This window comes from Protopterus annectens, chromosome 14.part0, assembly GCF_019279795.1.
Source record: "Protopterus annectens isolate FY-2018-M chromosome 14.part0, PAN1.0, whole genome shotgun sequence".
Lineage (NCBI taxonomy): Eukaryota > Metazoa > Chordata > Ceratodontiformes > Protopteridae > Protopterus > Protopterus annectens.
This window is the reverse complement of record NC_056748.1, coordinates 199,182,831-199,197,046: the sequence shown is the minus strand read 5'-3', so window position 1 is coordinate 199,197,046 and position 14,216 is coordinate 199,182,831. Positions and strand designations below refer to the sequence as shown.

The following is a 14,216-nucleotide window of genomic DNA, read 5'->3' as shown; positions in this document are numbered from 1 at the left end:
AATTCATGAGTTCAAGAAACTGTACTATAGTCTAGTTGCTGGATGAACTATATGTCATTATTGTTATATTGTCTGTTTATACTTCTACTGTGACTACATCTTAGGCTGAAACTGTTAATAATTATTATTAAACAGTTTTTAGAACCATTTTACTTAAAGCACTTCTTACATATTACTTGTAATTATTCTTTCTGAGCTTTTCTCCTTGGGTCTCCACTGAAAATGGGCATCTGTCCAGTTGGACTAACCCAGTCAACAACTGTCAAATAAATACATAAATAAAATTCAACCTATAATGAAATATTGAAATTCTCCTATGACTGCACTACCCTTGACCTTGATACAGCAGCAGCAAGCTTCACAGAGGAACTCTACACCCATTAGAAAAATGCAAAGAGCTGGCAGTCCCTACTAAAACCCAAGTATCATGGGATACTCAAAAATAAGCCACAGTGGTGGTTCACCACTGTATATAAACTCTACAGCATAAGAGGCCTAAACTGCCTCTTCTCAGGGAAAACTTCAAAAACATTAAAAAAAAAAAAGAAAAAGAAAATTACTATCATTTGACTAAAGGAGCCCATGAATTTTGGCTGGCCATTGAAGCCAAAGATAATTTCACATCCTTCTGAATTGATTCATAATGACACCTTTTTTGACCCAATAGACATTGCCAATATACTTGCAAACAAATGTTGTGCCAGTTTTACCCCAAGACATCTATCCAAAGCACTGAAATACCAGAATCCTTTACTTCTCCAATTATTGCTAAGGATCATTTTCTGAAAGTGCCAGTCAAGACCAAAAGTTCTTCCTCCATAGGACCTGATCTGTTTGCTTAATTAATAGCATTAAACATGGCCATGCAGTCCCATTGCTTAAAATGCTTAACCTGTTTATCTCCTGGTTTTGTCTCTGATGACTGGTGTACGTCAATGATGATGAAACTGGTACAGGTTAATAATGAGGCCTCTCCACAAGGGCAGTTTTACAACAAACCCTGGTAATTACAGACCTAGCAGACAAAGTTCATCTGCAAAGCCATGAAACATACTATAACTCACCTTATAAACTATGATATCAGGAATCTAATTAGACTTTATCCACATCAGTTTGGCATTGTGAAGGGTAAATCCTGTCTATAGAGCCTGTCAAACGTCTTTAAAAAGGTTATTGAGGCTGTATGTGCTGACCTTATGATGAATATTAAATTGGTCAGCATTTGATAAACAATTGTAATCATATTTCCTATAAACACTTGCCTCAGAATATCTACAAACAGAATTTGCTTTCCTTTACAATTCACCTCTGCCCATATAACCTAAACTTTTGTGGACTATTTTACTAGCTATGCAGCAATTCTTTGTTTAGGCAAATACAAAATTAATGGCAAAATACTTTTTAATGCATTATCTCTCAACAGAATATGCCAATATTTCTTTAATATTCACCATTCAGTATATACAAAAGCTGGGTGTAGATACACATGCTGCTTATGTTTTCCTCCTCTCTTCACCATCTTGCTGAGTAAATCTTCTTGCCATAAAAGGAGTAGATGTTTCATTACTTTCTTACTAGCATATTTTATTGGTGTAATCTAATAACTGCCCTTTAGTATAACTAATTTCACAAAGTTAGATCCTTCCCTCCCTCTCTCTCTCTCTCTCTCTATACATATATATATATATATATATATATATATATATATGGGTCGTATTTGTATTGTCGAAAGTGTGGTTCATCGAACCGTACTTTATCAAACACACTTTAGCGAAAGTGCATTTTGTCGAAAATTCACTTTTGATAAAGAAAAAAAAAACATGCAGTTTGCATGTACCATTAGTTGTACATCAACGTATACTGTTGATGTACAACTAAGGAAACTCCTGTTGAGATCATGGTATAGCAGGGATAAGGGAATATTCTTTTTTCCCCACTGTAGTGTGATCTCGGTGTGAGAATAATAAAGTAGGGAGGTGTGGGGTGTTTTTTTTTGTTGCGTGATAGTGCATTTCCGATATAATGCACTTTTGTGGAAGTGCATTACTGGAAATATGGTTCGATGATACAACATAGACCCATATATATATATATATATATATATATATATATATATATATATATATATATATACTAATTCATGTTGCAGTTGTATTTTGAATCAACAAATGACTTTTTCTTCCAAAAACTGGAATTATCTTTTAGGGAAACTATATAAATTGCAGTCCAGTATTTATTATGCTACACTTTGTTCATATTTTTTACTTGCTTGTACTACAAGCTTTATGCCCTTTACCTTTTTACCTTCAGGTTATTTGGCCACAGACCTGATACATACAAGTTAGAGTGGTGTGGAGGATATGCCGAAATGATGAGGTGCAAGGAAGCGTGCCTCTCACCGTAGAAAATATTGTATTGTGTAAAACAGCTCAGGTGAGTGTGTGCAATGGTCTGAGAAACTGACTGTAAAAATGTTCCAGTGCAAAGTAATGTTTTGTTTCACATGTGTGTTTGCTGTCTGAGTGTTTCTGTATTCTGTACTTTGAAGGCAGTTTATATATGTTTAAGTGGAGATTGATAAAATGTGCTTTGTGTTTGATGAGTTGAGCGTTCAGTTTATGTTTTTGGTTGCATGTAGTATGATAGGCAATTTGATAATTCATTATATGAATATGTACAGGCATGCACATACACAGGTACACACACACACACACACACACACACACACACACACACACACATGAGCACACGCAGACATACAGATACACAGATGCACACACAGAGGCACATACACACACTCACTTACACACACGCACATACACCAAGACACACACACATATTATACAGTAATGTGCGTGTGTGTGTATATATATATATATATATATATATATATACATATATATATATATATATATATATATATATATACATATATATATATACACACATATATATATATATATATATATATATATACACATATATATATATATATATATATATATATATATATATATATATATATATATATATCTATATATATATATATATATATATATATATATATATATATTCTGAAGAAGTTCCTAACCAATAAAGGACGAAAGCTCGATCTACTTTGAGGGTTATTGTTTTTATTTTTTCAGGAAGAAGTTTATGCTTTATCTCTCTCTCTCTCTCTCTCTCTATATATATATATATATATATATATATACAGACACACACATACAAACATAAATGCACACTCACCTGCCCACACTGCATTAACTCAGACTGCACAACTACAAGGACCTTACAATTCTGAAACACACATGACATGACAGCACTAACGGAAAAAAATGCAGTGTGCATCACATAAAAATGAGTGTATAATGACATTCAAGAGAAGAGTCACACATTGGAGGTTGGCATAATGGCTAAGGTGTTTACATCACAGGCAAGAGGTACAGGGTTTGATTCTCACCAAGGGACATTGGCTAGGCTTAAAATGGTCCACAAGATCAGCAAGCCTAGTACTTTCCTATGAGCCTCTGAACATGGAAATAGGTTTATAGGTTCATAGGTGTATACTAAGCTAATGACCACTGGAGCCTTTATAAGGTTAGCCAAGCAACTCAAATGTATCCCACAAATTGCTTTGTCTTAGACATTATTATAAGGGGCGCTTGTTAATGGTTAAGGTGTTTACATCACAGGCATGAGGTACAGGGTTTGATTCTCACCAAGGGACATTGGCTAAGCTTAAAATGGTCCACAACATCAGCTAGCCTAGTACTTTCCTATGAGCCTATGAACATGGAAATAGGTTTATAGGTTCGTAGGTGTATACTAAGCTAATGACCACTGGATACTTTATAAGGTTAGCCAAGCAACTCAAATGTATCCCACAAATTATTGTGCATTAGAGGATATTGTAAGGGGTGTTTGTAAGACAGGGCATGCTTTAATGGCTGTCTCTGCTCATCAGAGACATAGATGTCAGACCAGGGGTGTATTCCCAATTTCCCATACACTCATTTTATGTGATGCACACTGCACTTGAATAGGGTTAGGGAAGGGTTCTGTTTCATATGGATGAGAAGCCTATTCCAGAGACTGGGGATTCTCTGGGATGCATACCTGCCCCTCTAACATGTCCTTTTTAAGTTGCAAGCAAAAGTTTAAATTGTTAGATCTAGTAGTTCTGGTGCTGTTCATTTTGCAGATATGCAAAATGTCCATAAGAGCAGGATCTAAGAATGCCTTGTATGCCATAGCCACTTTAATGTTCAGGACCAAGTGAAGAGGAAGCCATAGGAAACATATACAGTTTGGCTGTCTTGGCAATAACACGTGCCATTTGTGTTAACCTGCTGTGTATGACAGTGGTGCATGACAATAGTATACAATCATTGCTTAGCATGACAATGTGGCAGTTTACAGCACAGATGCATTATCATCCTCCCCCAGAAACGCTTACTTCAGATTTTTAGAACATTTTCACAGAAACATATAATCAGAGGGCAAACAATAACAAGGCCCCTTTCAGCTGATATTGCTCAAATAGTATACTTCAGAAAATACACTACCATTATGATTCAGTATATACATTAGAACAGTTAACAAATGAACACTTGATATTTAGCCAAGCTGCTTCATCTCCTCTTTTACAAACAGTTTTGTGCATGGTAGTAGAGAACTGGAATGTCCAAAAAATGAATAGCCCTCCCAAGAGAAAGTTCTATGAATATATGCCAATCATCATACCAAAATCTATGCATGGGCCATCCGATATAAAGCTTCAAACAGTGACTGCGTGTTCTTTATATAAAAATGTGAATATGGCATGAAATGTTAAACATAAAGTAAGGAATCAGACCAACAAAATGAAAGACAATCTTGATAGAGTGTGGTACTGCAGTAAGTTATAGCTTACTATGTGTTTTCTTCATAAGTGAAAATCTGGATTTATCTGGCAGATTTAAGTTTCATATATCCTAATAATGCTATTGGTAATATGCAATGGCCTTCTGGCAAAATGGGAAATGCCATGAAACAATTTGATCAACACCCTTGTTCTTCAACATTCATGTGACTGAAACATTGTGACTGAGGAGTGGTACTATCTTTGATTTGTTTTCCTAAGTAGGCATGAAAATATGCATTCAGAATTTATACCATGTGACTGAAGACGGGACACTCTCCACTTAAGCTCTATGGACATAACTAATGCTACAATTTACTTTAAAATTCTAAAGATTAATGCACTGAAGTACATTAAACTATTCAGTCACGTACTTGCAATAGGAAAATAAATATGTCTGCCTTTTAGTTTCATTAAAAACAATAAAAAATGGCTCAAGAGTGCTAACTTCCCAGTCATACATATTAGGAAAATAAATATATATAATTAGTTCCTTGGCTTCATTTGATTAGTTGCTATTTGAAATAGAAACTTTAGATTTTGAACATGGGGAGGTGGGCTTTAGTTAGTTGTTTTTCAGCCTATCAGAATCAAGAACTCTGATGGGCAGTATTAATTATTTACCTATAAATCGTGTATCCAGCTCCTGCTGTAACAGGCCGTCAGGACTCATCACATCAGTATGTGTAACAGTAGACATGCTTTCACTTTGACTGACTGGACTGACCATCTCTTGCTCTTTCTCATTCTGCATCTGTGCATATACATTAATACCTGGAATCTTCCTACAATGTCAATGGAAATCATTATTTCAATAAAATGCTCATTTGTAAGAGGAAACAGTCATTAGCTCTGAACCCAATGAAGTAAATATTTTTTTTTTACCCTTACCTCTTAAACTTGTATATAACAAAAACAGCTAACCCCACAAATGCTATACACAAGAGCATAAGCATAGCAGAGCCATTATGAGCTGGGCTGGAATCAACGAGCGGTGCTAAAATCAGAGAAAAATAATGAAATTAGTCAGAAAAAAATGAATTAGGAGCTAACTGTAAATACAAATGTTGAGGGTTCATGTCAGTTCTCAAGGAACACACCTTCTATACATTTTTTTAAACAGCAACCAGACATACTAAGGAAGCAGCCAGTGATATAATGAAGACAACCAAGGAAAACTTTGTATAATTAAGAATAAAAATCACCATTACTTTATGAGCATCAGTACAGTTGTTAGGTGAATACTAAAACAAAGTGATTAAACAGTGGGATAAAAATATAATACGTGCGTCATAGTTACTAGTGATAAAATTTTGCCCACCAATATGATTAGTAAGTTTGAGTAACCTGTAAGCCAGAAACAAGGAATGCTGAATATTGTTGGAAAGGTTAAAATATTAATAGAACATATTTCACATGTCTTTAAAGTTCTCAAAATGGAACAGTATAAATCAGCTCTGGCATGCAACTAGTATGTCAAGTTTTGTGTTGAATTTTAAATAAAGAAGCTATTATAAGAAAATGTTCATGAACCAGAGTTCATACTACTGAATGCCTGTTCTATAAAAAGTCATTTACCTCAACAAAGTAATGTCCTGAATTTTTGTATGAACAAAGTAATGCAACAGATGATCATATGCGATGTTTAAACCACATGCATGTCATCTTTCTGTTCAAGATGTCATCCTTGAGTCAACCAAGGACAATCCAAGAACATCTGTTAAATGACAATGATTAACAATGACCAAAATTAAACAAATAAATTGTTACATTTCTATGGCACTATTCTGAATGATCTGGGGATTATATGCAAGGCAAAGTTTTTTCTACTCGGAAAACCATTAGGTTTGTTCACAGCCATAATACATCATTTGGAGAGCAGACTTAAAGTAAGGAATGAAATAATAATAAAAAAAGACCCATATGTATACTGAAACAATCTAATGGGCATTTGGAATCTTTGGCTGAAGAATCTTCTTCAGCAATTGATACAGACATTGAAATTGTTGGTGAGTCACCTATAGCAAAAATGAAATACCCTTTTAGAAAAGCCGGAGAGCTGGATGTAAACATGCCAAGAAATGAAGGAACATTGGAAGCACTACTTCGGCTGATTATGCCTAGATAATTTCTGACTTGGTTGTCCATAATGTTTCATCTACCCAACTGACTGCTGCTGAAATAGAGTTGCTAAATAAGGGACTGAGGTTTGTGCCGACATATGCAGTGTCTGAGGAAACACTAGTAAATGATGTATTACAGTTTTGTTGGAAACTTAATTTATTATATTTTGGGAATACTGCCATGACTGATAGCAGTTTGTATTTAAACCCTCCTCTTTTTCTCCACCCATGAATAAGCATGTCTTGGTTTTTCAACAGCAAATTTATGAGATTTACATTTTAATTTTTTGTATAAGAAAAGTAATAATTTTTCTGATAAACAAGGTTATGCTTTAAAATGTTTACAGGGGAAACATAATGTGGTTCACACACATGCAGACAAATGGGGGGGGGGGCAGTGGCTGTTTGTGACTATTGTTTGTATGTTCAGGAAGCTACCTTCCAATTAATGGATGTACAGTTTTATCAAAAAATGGTGTTAGATACAACTTTAAAACTTAAGAAAGAAATAGATAATTTTTTTTTTATTTTGGCTTTGGAAGAGGGTATTATTAGTAAAAGTACTGTGCATCATCTTATGGTGTCTGATCCTTCTCCACAGTATTTTTACATGTTACCAAAATTATATAAAAATGCTTTATACCTTCCAGGTAGACCTATAGTTTCTGGTAATGGATCATTGACAGAGCCTCTGTCTGCATTTCTTACACAGTATTTGAAACCATTCTTAGTATATGTATGAGCTTGTATTCAGGATACTACACAGTGTTTGAATATTGTGAATGATGTGCAGCTGGATGTCACATGGTATATGTGTACATTAGATATTAAGGCTTTGCATAACAATATCCCCCATTAGACAGGGTTGGTGGCAGTTGACTTTTGGTTGAATAGGGCTAATATGTACAGCCCTGGGTTTAACATGTTTCTATTGTGTTTAACTGAACATGTGTTAACCAGGAGTGACTTCTATTTCAATGGTGACTGTTTTTTGCAATTAAAAGTTATGGGCATGGCAGCATCTTTTGCTCCCATTTATACCGACCTTTTTATGGGTTATATAGAGGAACATCTGATATATGATATCAGTCACAACATTTATATTTATGAAACTGATATATGGAGATGATATTTAGATGATTGCTGGCTTATATGGAAATCGGATGAGATATATTTGGATGAGTTTATACAATACTTGAATGATAATGTGTGGGGGTTACAATTTACGGTTAATTACTATCTGCATGAGATATCGTTTTTGGATGTGAAGCTAGTTAAAACTGCAGATGGTACTCTTGAAACTTCATTATATAGGAAGGAACTTGGTTATAATTCTTTGTTAGAAGCCAGCAGTTATCATCCTTCATACATTAGTGACAATATTTCCAAGTCACAATTTATTTGTGTGAGAAGGATTTGCTCATCTGATGATGAGATGTATAAGCAAACTGATGATCTTATGAAAAGATTCTGTGCAAAGGGATATAAGCCTAATAATGTACAGTGGGCTTGTAACCATGCTTGGTCCATAGACAGAAATACTTTGTTAACATATAATATTAAGGAAAAAGAAGATACAACAGTTTGTTTGATTACTTGTTATGGAAGCAACACCAAACTGTTTTGTGAATTAGTGCATCACCATTGGGGAACATTGATGATGGATGACAGGTTGTCTCAAATGTTACCATCTAGATGTAAGTTCACTTATCGTAGAGGTAAAACTATAGTAAATTATTTGAAATATTATAAAAAAATGTTTTTAAGGGTGATAGCAAACAATTTTCCCTTGAAGGCAGACCGTTGGTTGGGTGCTTCCCCTGTGGGAACTGTTCAGCATGTGAATTTATAGTAAAAACTAAAGAATTTTCTTCTGCTAACACTTCTTGTGTTTTTGAGATTCAGTGTTTTGCCAGTTGTTTATCAGAATGGGTAATGTATCTGGTATAATGTTCTTGTAAAGCATTTTATATGGGACAAACCTCAAAATATTTTAAATCTCGGGTTTATGAACATTTGAGTGATGTACAAAATAAATGTATAACTAATGCTTTATATAAACATGTGAGTGTACATTCTACAGCCAAATATAGGTTTATAATAACTGATCGAATAAATGTTAACAGTTGTAATAAAATGGGGTGGCATACTTTGTTGAATAAGAAGGGACACAACTGGATCGTTAAACTGGGGGCATTGTTTTCACCTGGTCTTTATTTATTTATTTATTTTACATTTGTTAACTGGGAAAGTCCGACTGAACAAATGTCATTTTTCAGCAGAGGCCCGGGGAGAAAAGCTCTATGTACACAGTAAAATATTACATTACACAGTTGATATACAGTTAGATTACATGCAATCATATATAGTATCCATAAATGTTTTCTATTAATAATGCTGTTGAAAATAATACCTTAAAAAGGAGTTTGGACATCACATACTTCAGAGTATTTGCAATATATATACATTATAATGAATTGATTTATTGGAGTGGGTTTATATGCAATGTGTTGAGGGTATTGTATGCTGATTTAACCATCACTGAGGAAGGCTTTGCAGAAACCGGTATGCTGGTGTGGATTTTTATAGCAAAATTTTCTTAATAAAAAGTTTTACACTGCAGCTTGGTGCTGGCAGCTGTTTTTTGTGTGAGGACTTTGCTTTTTGGCCATGCACAGTTGTCGTACCATAGGAGCTACACCTTATAACCTTCATCTCTGAGCCAGCTGCTAGACGTGCTGTTCCACTATAGAGCACAATATCAGGAGTTCCAAATGTACATCAGATGGTGTAACCTGATACATGTATTCTAGCTATATATATCTTAACAGATTATCAGATAAGATACACAATATTTGAAACAGAAAATCTAGCACAAACTTTTGTCTGAATAGTGATTGTGTTAGGGAAGGAGGTATAAGTAAGGAAGGTATGGTGCAGGTAAGGGCAGGATTAGGGTTCCCATCTTACTTTATAAAAGAAACTTTCCCTCATATTACCCCTAAAGAACACTCTCACAGGCGCAACATTAAAACTATTCCTTTCCTCAGCCCTTACTCCATACCTAGCAGACAAAAATCCCACCCTTAATCCTAAAAAAAATTGGATATATTCAAAAGATTCCAAATTAAAACAAAATCCCACTTACCATAAGCTGTACAAACCGTGAAACTAGTAATGTATTAACAACTCAATAGAAAAGGAAAATTCTGTCCCTTTTCTGGGGATTGAACCCATGACTCTCTGTACTTTTCTTTCATCTAAGAAACCATGTGATTTTTAAACATACAAGCATTCATTGTAGTACAAAGCATGAAGCCAGTACCGTGATCTGTCCAGTGACTCCATGTTGTTCTAGCGGCAGTGACAAATGCACAGAATGTTATGTGTGGGGGTGTCTTGTTTCTGTTTTTCTGACTGCAGGGAATAGATAATTTGGCAAAAAAAAAAATGTCAGTTTTGGCAATTATAGATAATCCATCTTACACAAAACATTGCTGCTGTAATGGAATAAGTGCTCTTCTACTCTTAACTTCCATGATATTTAATTTGCTGTAGTATACACTCTTCACTACTGTCCAACACTGCTACCTAAACTTTTGTATCTACAACCCAAAACTTAGTCTTATCTCACAAACCTTCACTTCTTACTGCCTACCACTTTTTCTTTCCTGCACTCCACCTCCCTCTCTTATCCCTTCTCTCATCTCACTCATTGTAAACTGCCTAAGCTCTGTCATTACCTAACTGACAATCTCTCATCCAGTTAGACAATTCATTTTCTCTTAATATTTTTATATAATTACAAATTTGTTTTACAACTGCTTTTATTGTAATTATCCATCAATAATATGCTTCATACTGTAACAATTGTTAAATATGATGTTGAAATGATTCTTAATCTTAACATACAGAACTTTCTTATTTTCTGCCAACTGGCCTGGATAATGCGTGAAAGGGGTCTTTTGAACAGCATGCTTACCTAGTTTATAAATGTATAATAAATAAATAAATAACCAAGTTATGTAACCCCTATATAGTGCTTTAAGTGAACAAATGTCAATTGTGCATGTTCTGGTTTCATTATTTTCCTGGTTAAACTGAATGGATAGTATAAACAATTTTACTGTATATGTAGCAGCAGGTGTATGTTTATTTAAAGTAGCAGCAGTTTATCATTATTATTATTATTATTATTGTTGTTGTTATTATCATCAGCAGCATCACTCTCTGACAATTTTATTACCTGCTCTATTATTTGAAACAACTCAATTTATTTGCCCTTATTCTTTGTTGGTTAAAATTACATTTGTGCATACTTGTACCAGTTTGACTCATTCTGCATGAGCTTTACAATTTCTCACTCTTCTAGAATGCTTGAATTTTAATCCAGTCACTCACTGAATATTTTTTCATTTCTTGAAGTACTATTTTGACTGAAACTTATTTTTCATTGCTTTCTCTGACAGCAAACATCTCATTCTAGGAAATTAGGAACATCTAGCAAGCAGTTCAGGCATGAACAAACAGCATTATAAAGTGTTATCGCAGAACAGAGAGCCTTGCTACATGTATTTTAAGACTGAGACTGTGACAACTCAAAGAAATTTCCTTACTGAAAGGTAGAGAAATCTTGGACTTAGTACATATACGCACCTGGGCAGAAAAAGCATATGTGCTGTTGCAAGTTCAACAGATAATTTTCAAAGAAAGTATAAGTTTTCACTGATTCACTTAGTTTGCTTTTTTTTGACTGCACTTTAAAATGCTGATCATTCCTGGCTTAGATTTCTGTCATGTAACCCTTACTTTTGAAGTGTACCTCAATATAAGGAACAATCCTTATTTTGAGCCTTAAATAAAAAAAGTCCATGTTCCATACAGTCCTACTTTGAAAAGGGCGGTCATGTATTCAGTATTAAGACGTTTTAACTGATTTCCATGGCAAATAATATTGAACCATATTAATTAATTCAGTTATAACATTCTAGCATTTTAACTATCCTGTGAGAGTCTTGGTTGAAGTTGTTAGTACACTGTTAGTAAGTGTTCACCATTTTCCCATTTTTCCAACTTAAACGAACCAGTATTCCACATTTTAGAGGCAGAAAGTTGAGAACTATGATATAGTAATACGGTTCACTTATTAGAATGAACAGCAGAATAATTTTTAGGCTATCAAAATATATTGTTGTGAATAGTTTAAATGAGCAATTGGTGTAATTTGATTACAATGCTCTTCTAAAGAGACTTAAAATAGTTATGCACATAGTGGTTGTTTGGGAATGAAAAGAGACATACAAAGAGAAAACACGTTATGAGACCCTGGCATAGCGCATTTCCTTCCCTGTTTCCAGCCATATTACTGCAGTTCTAGCTGCATTTGCACTCACACAGGGACATTCCCCCACATGTTAATCAATACGAGGTGATACGTTTATCAGAGTATAGTACTTAAAACAAAGGTATCCATACAGATAAACCAGAAAATGTGAGTATTTCTAGTGAGAATGATTAACAAACAATTAGGCATGCATCTGGTCAGGTGTCCTTTGTTCAAGACTTGGAGAGGACTGGAAAGCCCCGAAGTGTGAGCTATAAGCTTTTCATCAAAAATTAAGAAAAAAGCTTTTATTTAAATTATTAAATATTTTATGTGCACTTATAGTGTATGGAAAGGTAAATATTTTGTGCTTCTCTGCTTTTTCCATGTTTTATCTAAAAAAGTCTGTTTGCATTTTTTAAATGTTCTGGGTCCCTAGTCTTGTAGCTTCATTTGCAGTTGTAAGAAAATTGTGCATTCTGCAAGATTTTATCATTGTTTATACATTATACTGCACTTCTATTTCCATAAGTAGAACTACATATAAAGGTAGCTTTTTGTATTTTGAATGCAGTCTAGTGCCTTAGTCTTGTAGCTTCATTCACAGTTGTGGCAGGACTGTAATCAACTGCCAGATTTGAGCCTCATTTAGTCATTTATTACAATGCTACTTGTAGATTTTGGCAGTCTGGTGCCTTAGTTTGTGGTGGGATTTCAGTAATGGCAGTATTATGAATTCTGCTCCAGGATGTATACTTCAGTACCTTTTATAGCTGTATATACCTACTTAAAGTAGCATTCCAGTGTTTTTTCTGTTTATCTTGCTAATAGTTTCACCATGTTCTTTGATCCTACCCCAGCCCACCACTGATACATTAAGTTAAAACTTTCTGAAATTATTACCATAGGACAAGAGCTCCAATTTGATTTTTTCCCCAACTCTCCCATCCTTATCTTGTTGTGCTTTTAAAATACTTTGTCTCTGGCTTCTACCCCTTAAGGGAATTTGATTTCCAAAGTCTTTCCCTGCCCTCCTGCATTGATATTGTCTTGTTATGTAACCTATTTAAGTACTTTCCACCAATTGTTTTTCATATATACACAATCCTAAGTGCCCACCCAGCAAACCAGTATTGCACTCGAGTAAATCTCTCTTACTGCAAATTGTCTCCCGATCATTTTCCCTGAGATCCCATTTGCTTGGCACCCTCACCACACTCTGATGGGTCTGAATGTATCCTTCTCTAGCCTTGTCAGATAAGAGATTTATTTATTATGTTGCACCTCATTTACCTGTTTAGACTGCCACTGATTTATTTTTGCTTTATTTTGATTTTGCCTTTCAATCATACCAAGGATCCCTATTTCTTGAAATTGCCTTGTAAAGGTAGTCTGTCTAAGTTATTTTGATGAAGCATTACACTCACAAGCAATTTTTCTTGGTGTTTTTACATCAAGATGTTAGCAGTGCCCTTTATAGATACAAACACCCAGAAAGTAAAATGTATCTATAAAAGATCTCTTAGAACGGAAACCTGTAATTTATTGTAGCTAAAACAAAGCTATTGCATGCAGACAAATTTAGAGCAGCTAGTTTGTGCAAAAAACAATACTACTATCAAATCTTAGCATAGTCTATCCTAGTCTAGTGCCAATCCCCAGAGACCACCCAAGGAGTCCTCTGTATAACCTAGACCACAACCTACAGTGCTCAGGATTAATGGTGAGAGTGTTAAGAGTATGAAATTCCTGAGTGTACACCTCTCAGAGGATCTCTCAGGGTCAAGAAACACCAGCCAACTGGTCAAGAAAGCACACCAGCTCCTCCACTTTTAGAAGGCTGAAAAAAAGTGAAACTTCCTCCTCA

The 14,216-nt window shown here is 34.7% G+C and overlaps 1 protein-coding gene across 1 annotated transcript in view; it reads right to left on the bottom strand.

Annotated features, from left to right (window-relative positions):
• Window positions 1–14,216, bottom strand: part of LOC122788639 (VPS10 domain-containing receptor SorCS1-like) — a 1,297,464-nt gene that overhangs the window by 97,242 nt on the left and 1,186,006 nt on the right. The window contains exons 21-22 of the mRNA XM_044055539.1: window positions 5,795–5,900; window positions 5,528–5,688 (exon numbers count right to left, since the gene is read on the bottom strand). Coding sequence (XP_043911474.1) covers window positions 5,528–5,688; window positions 5,795–5,900 — 267 coding nt within the window. The remainder of the gene's footprint in view (window positions 1–5,527; window positions 5,689–5,794; window positions 5,901–14,216) is intronic.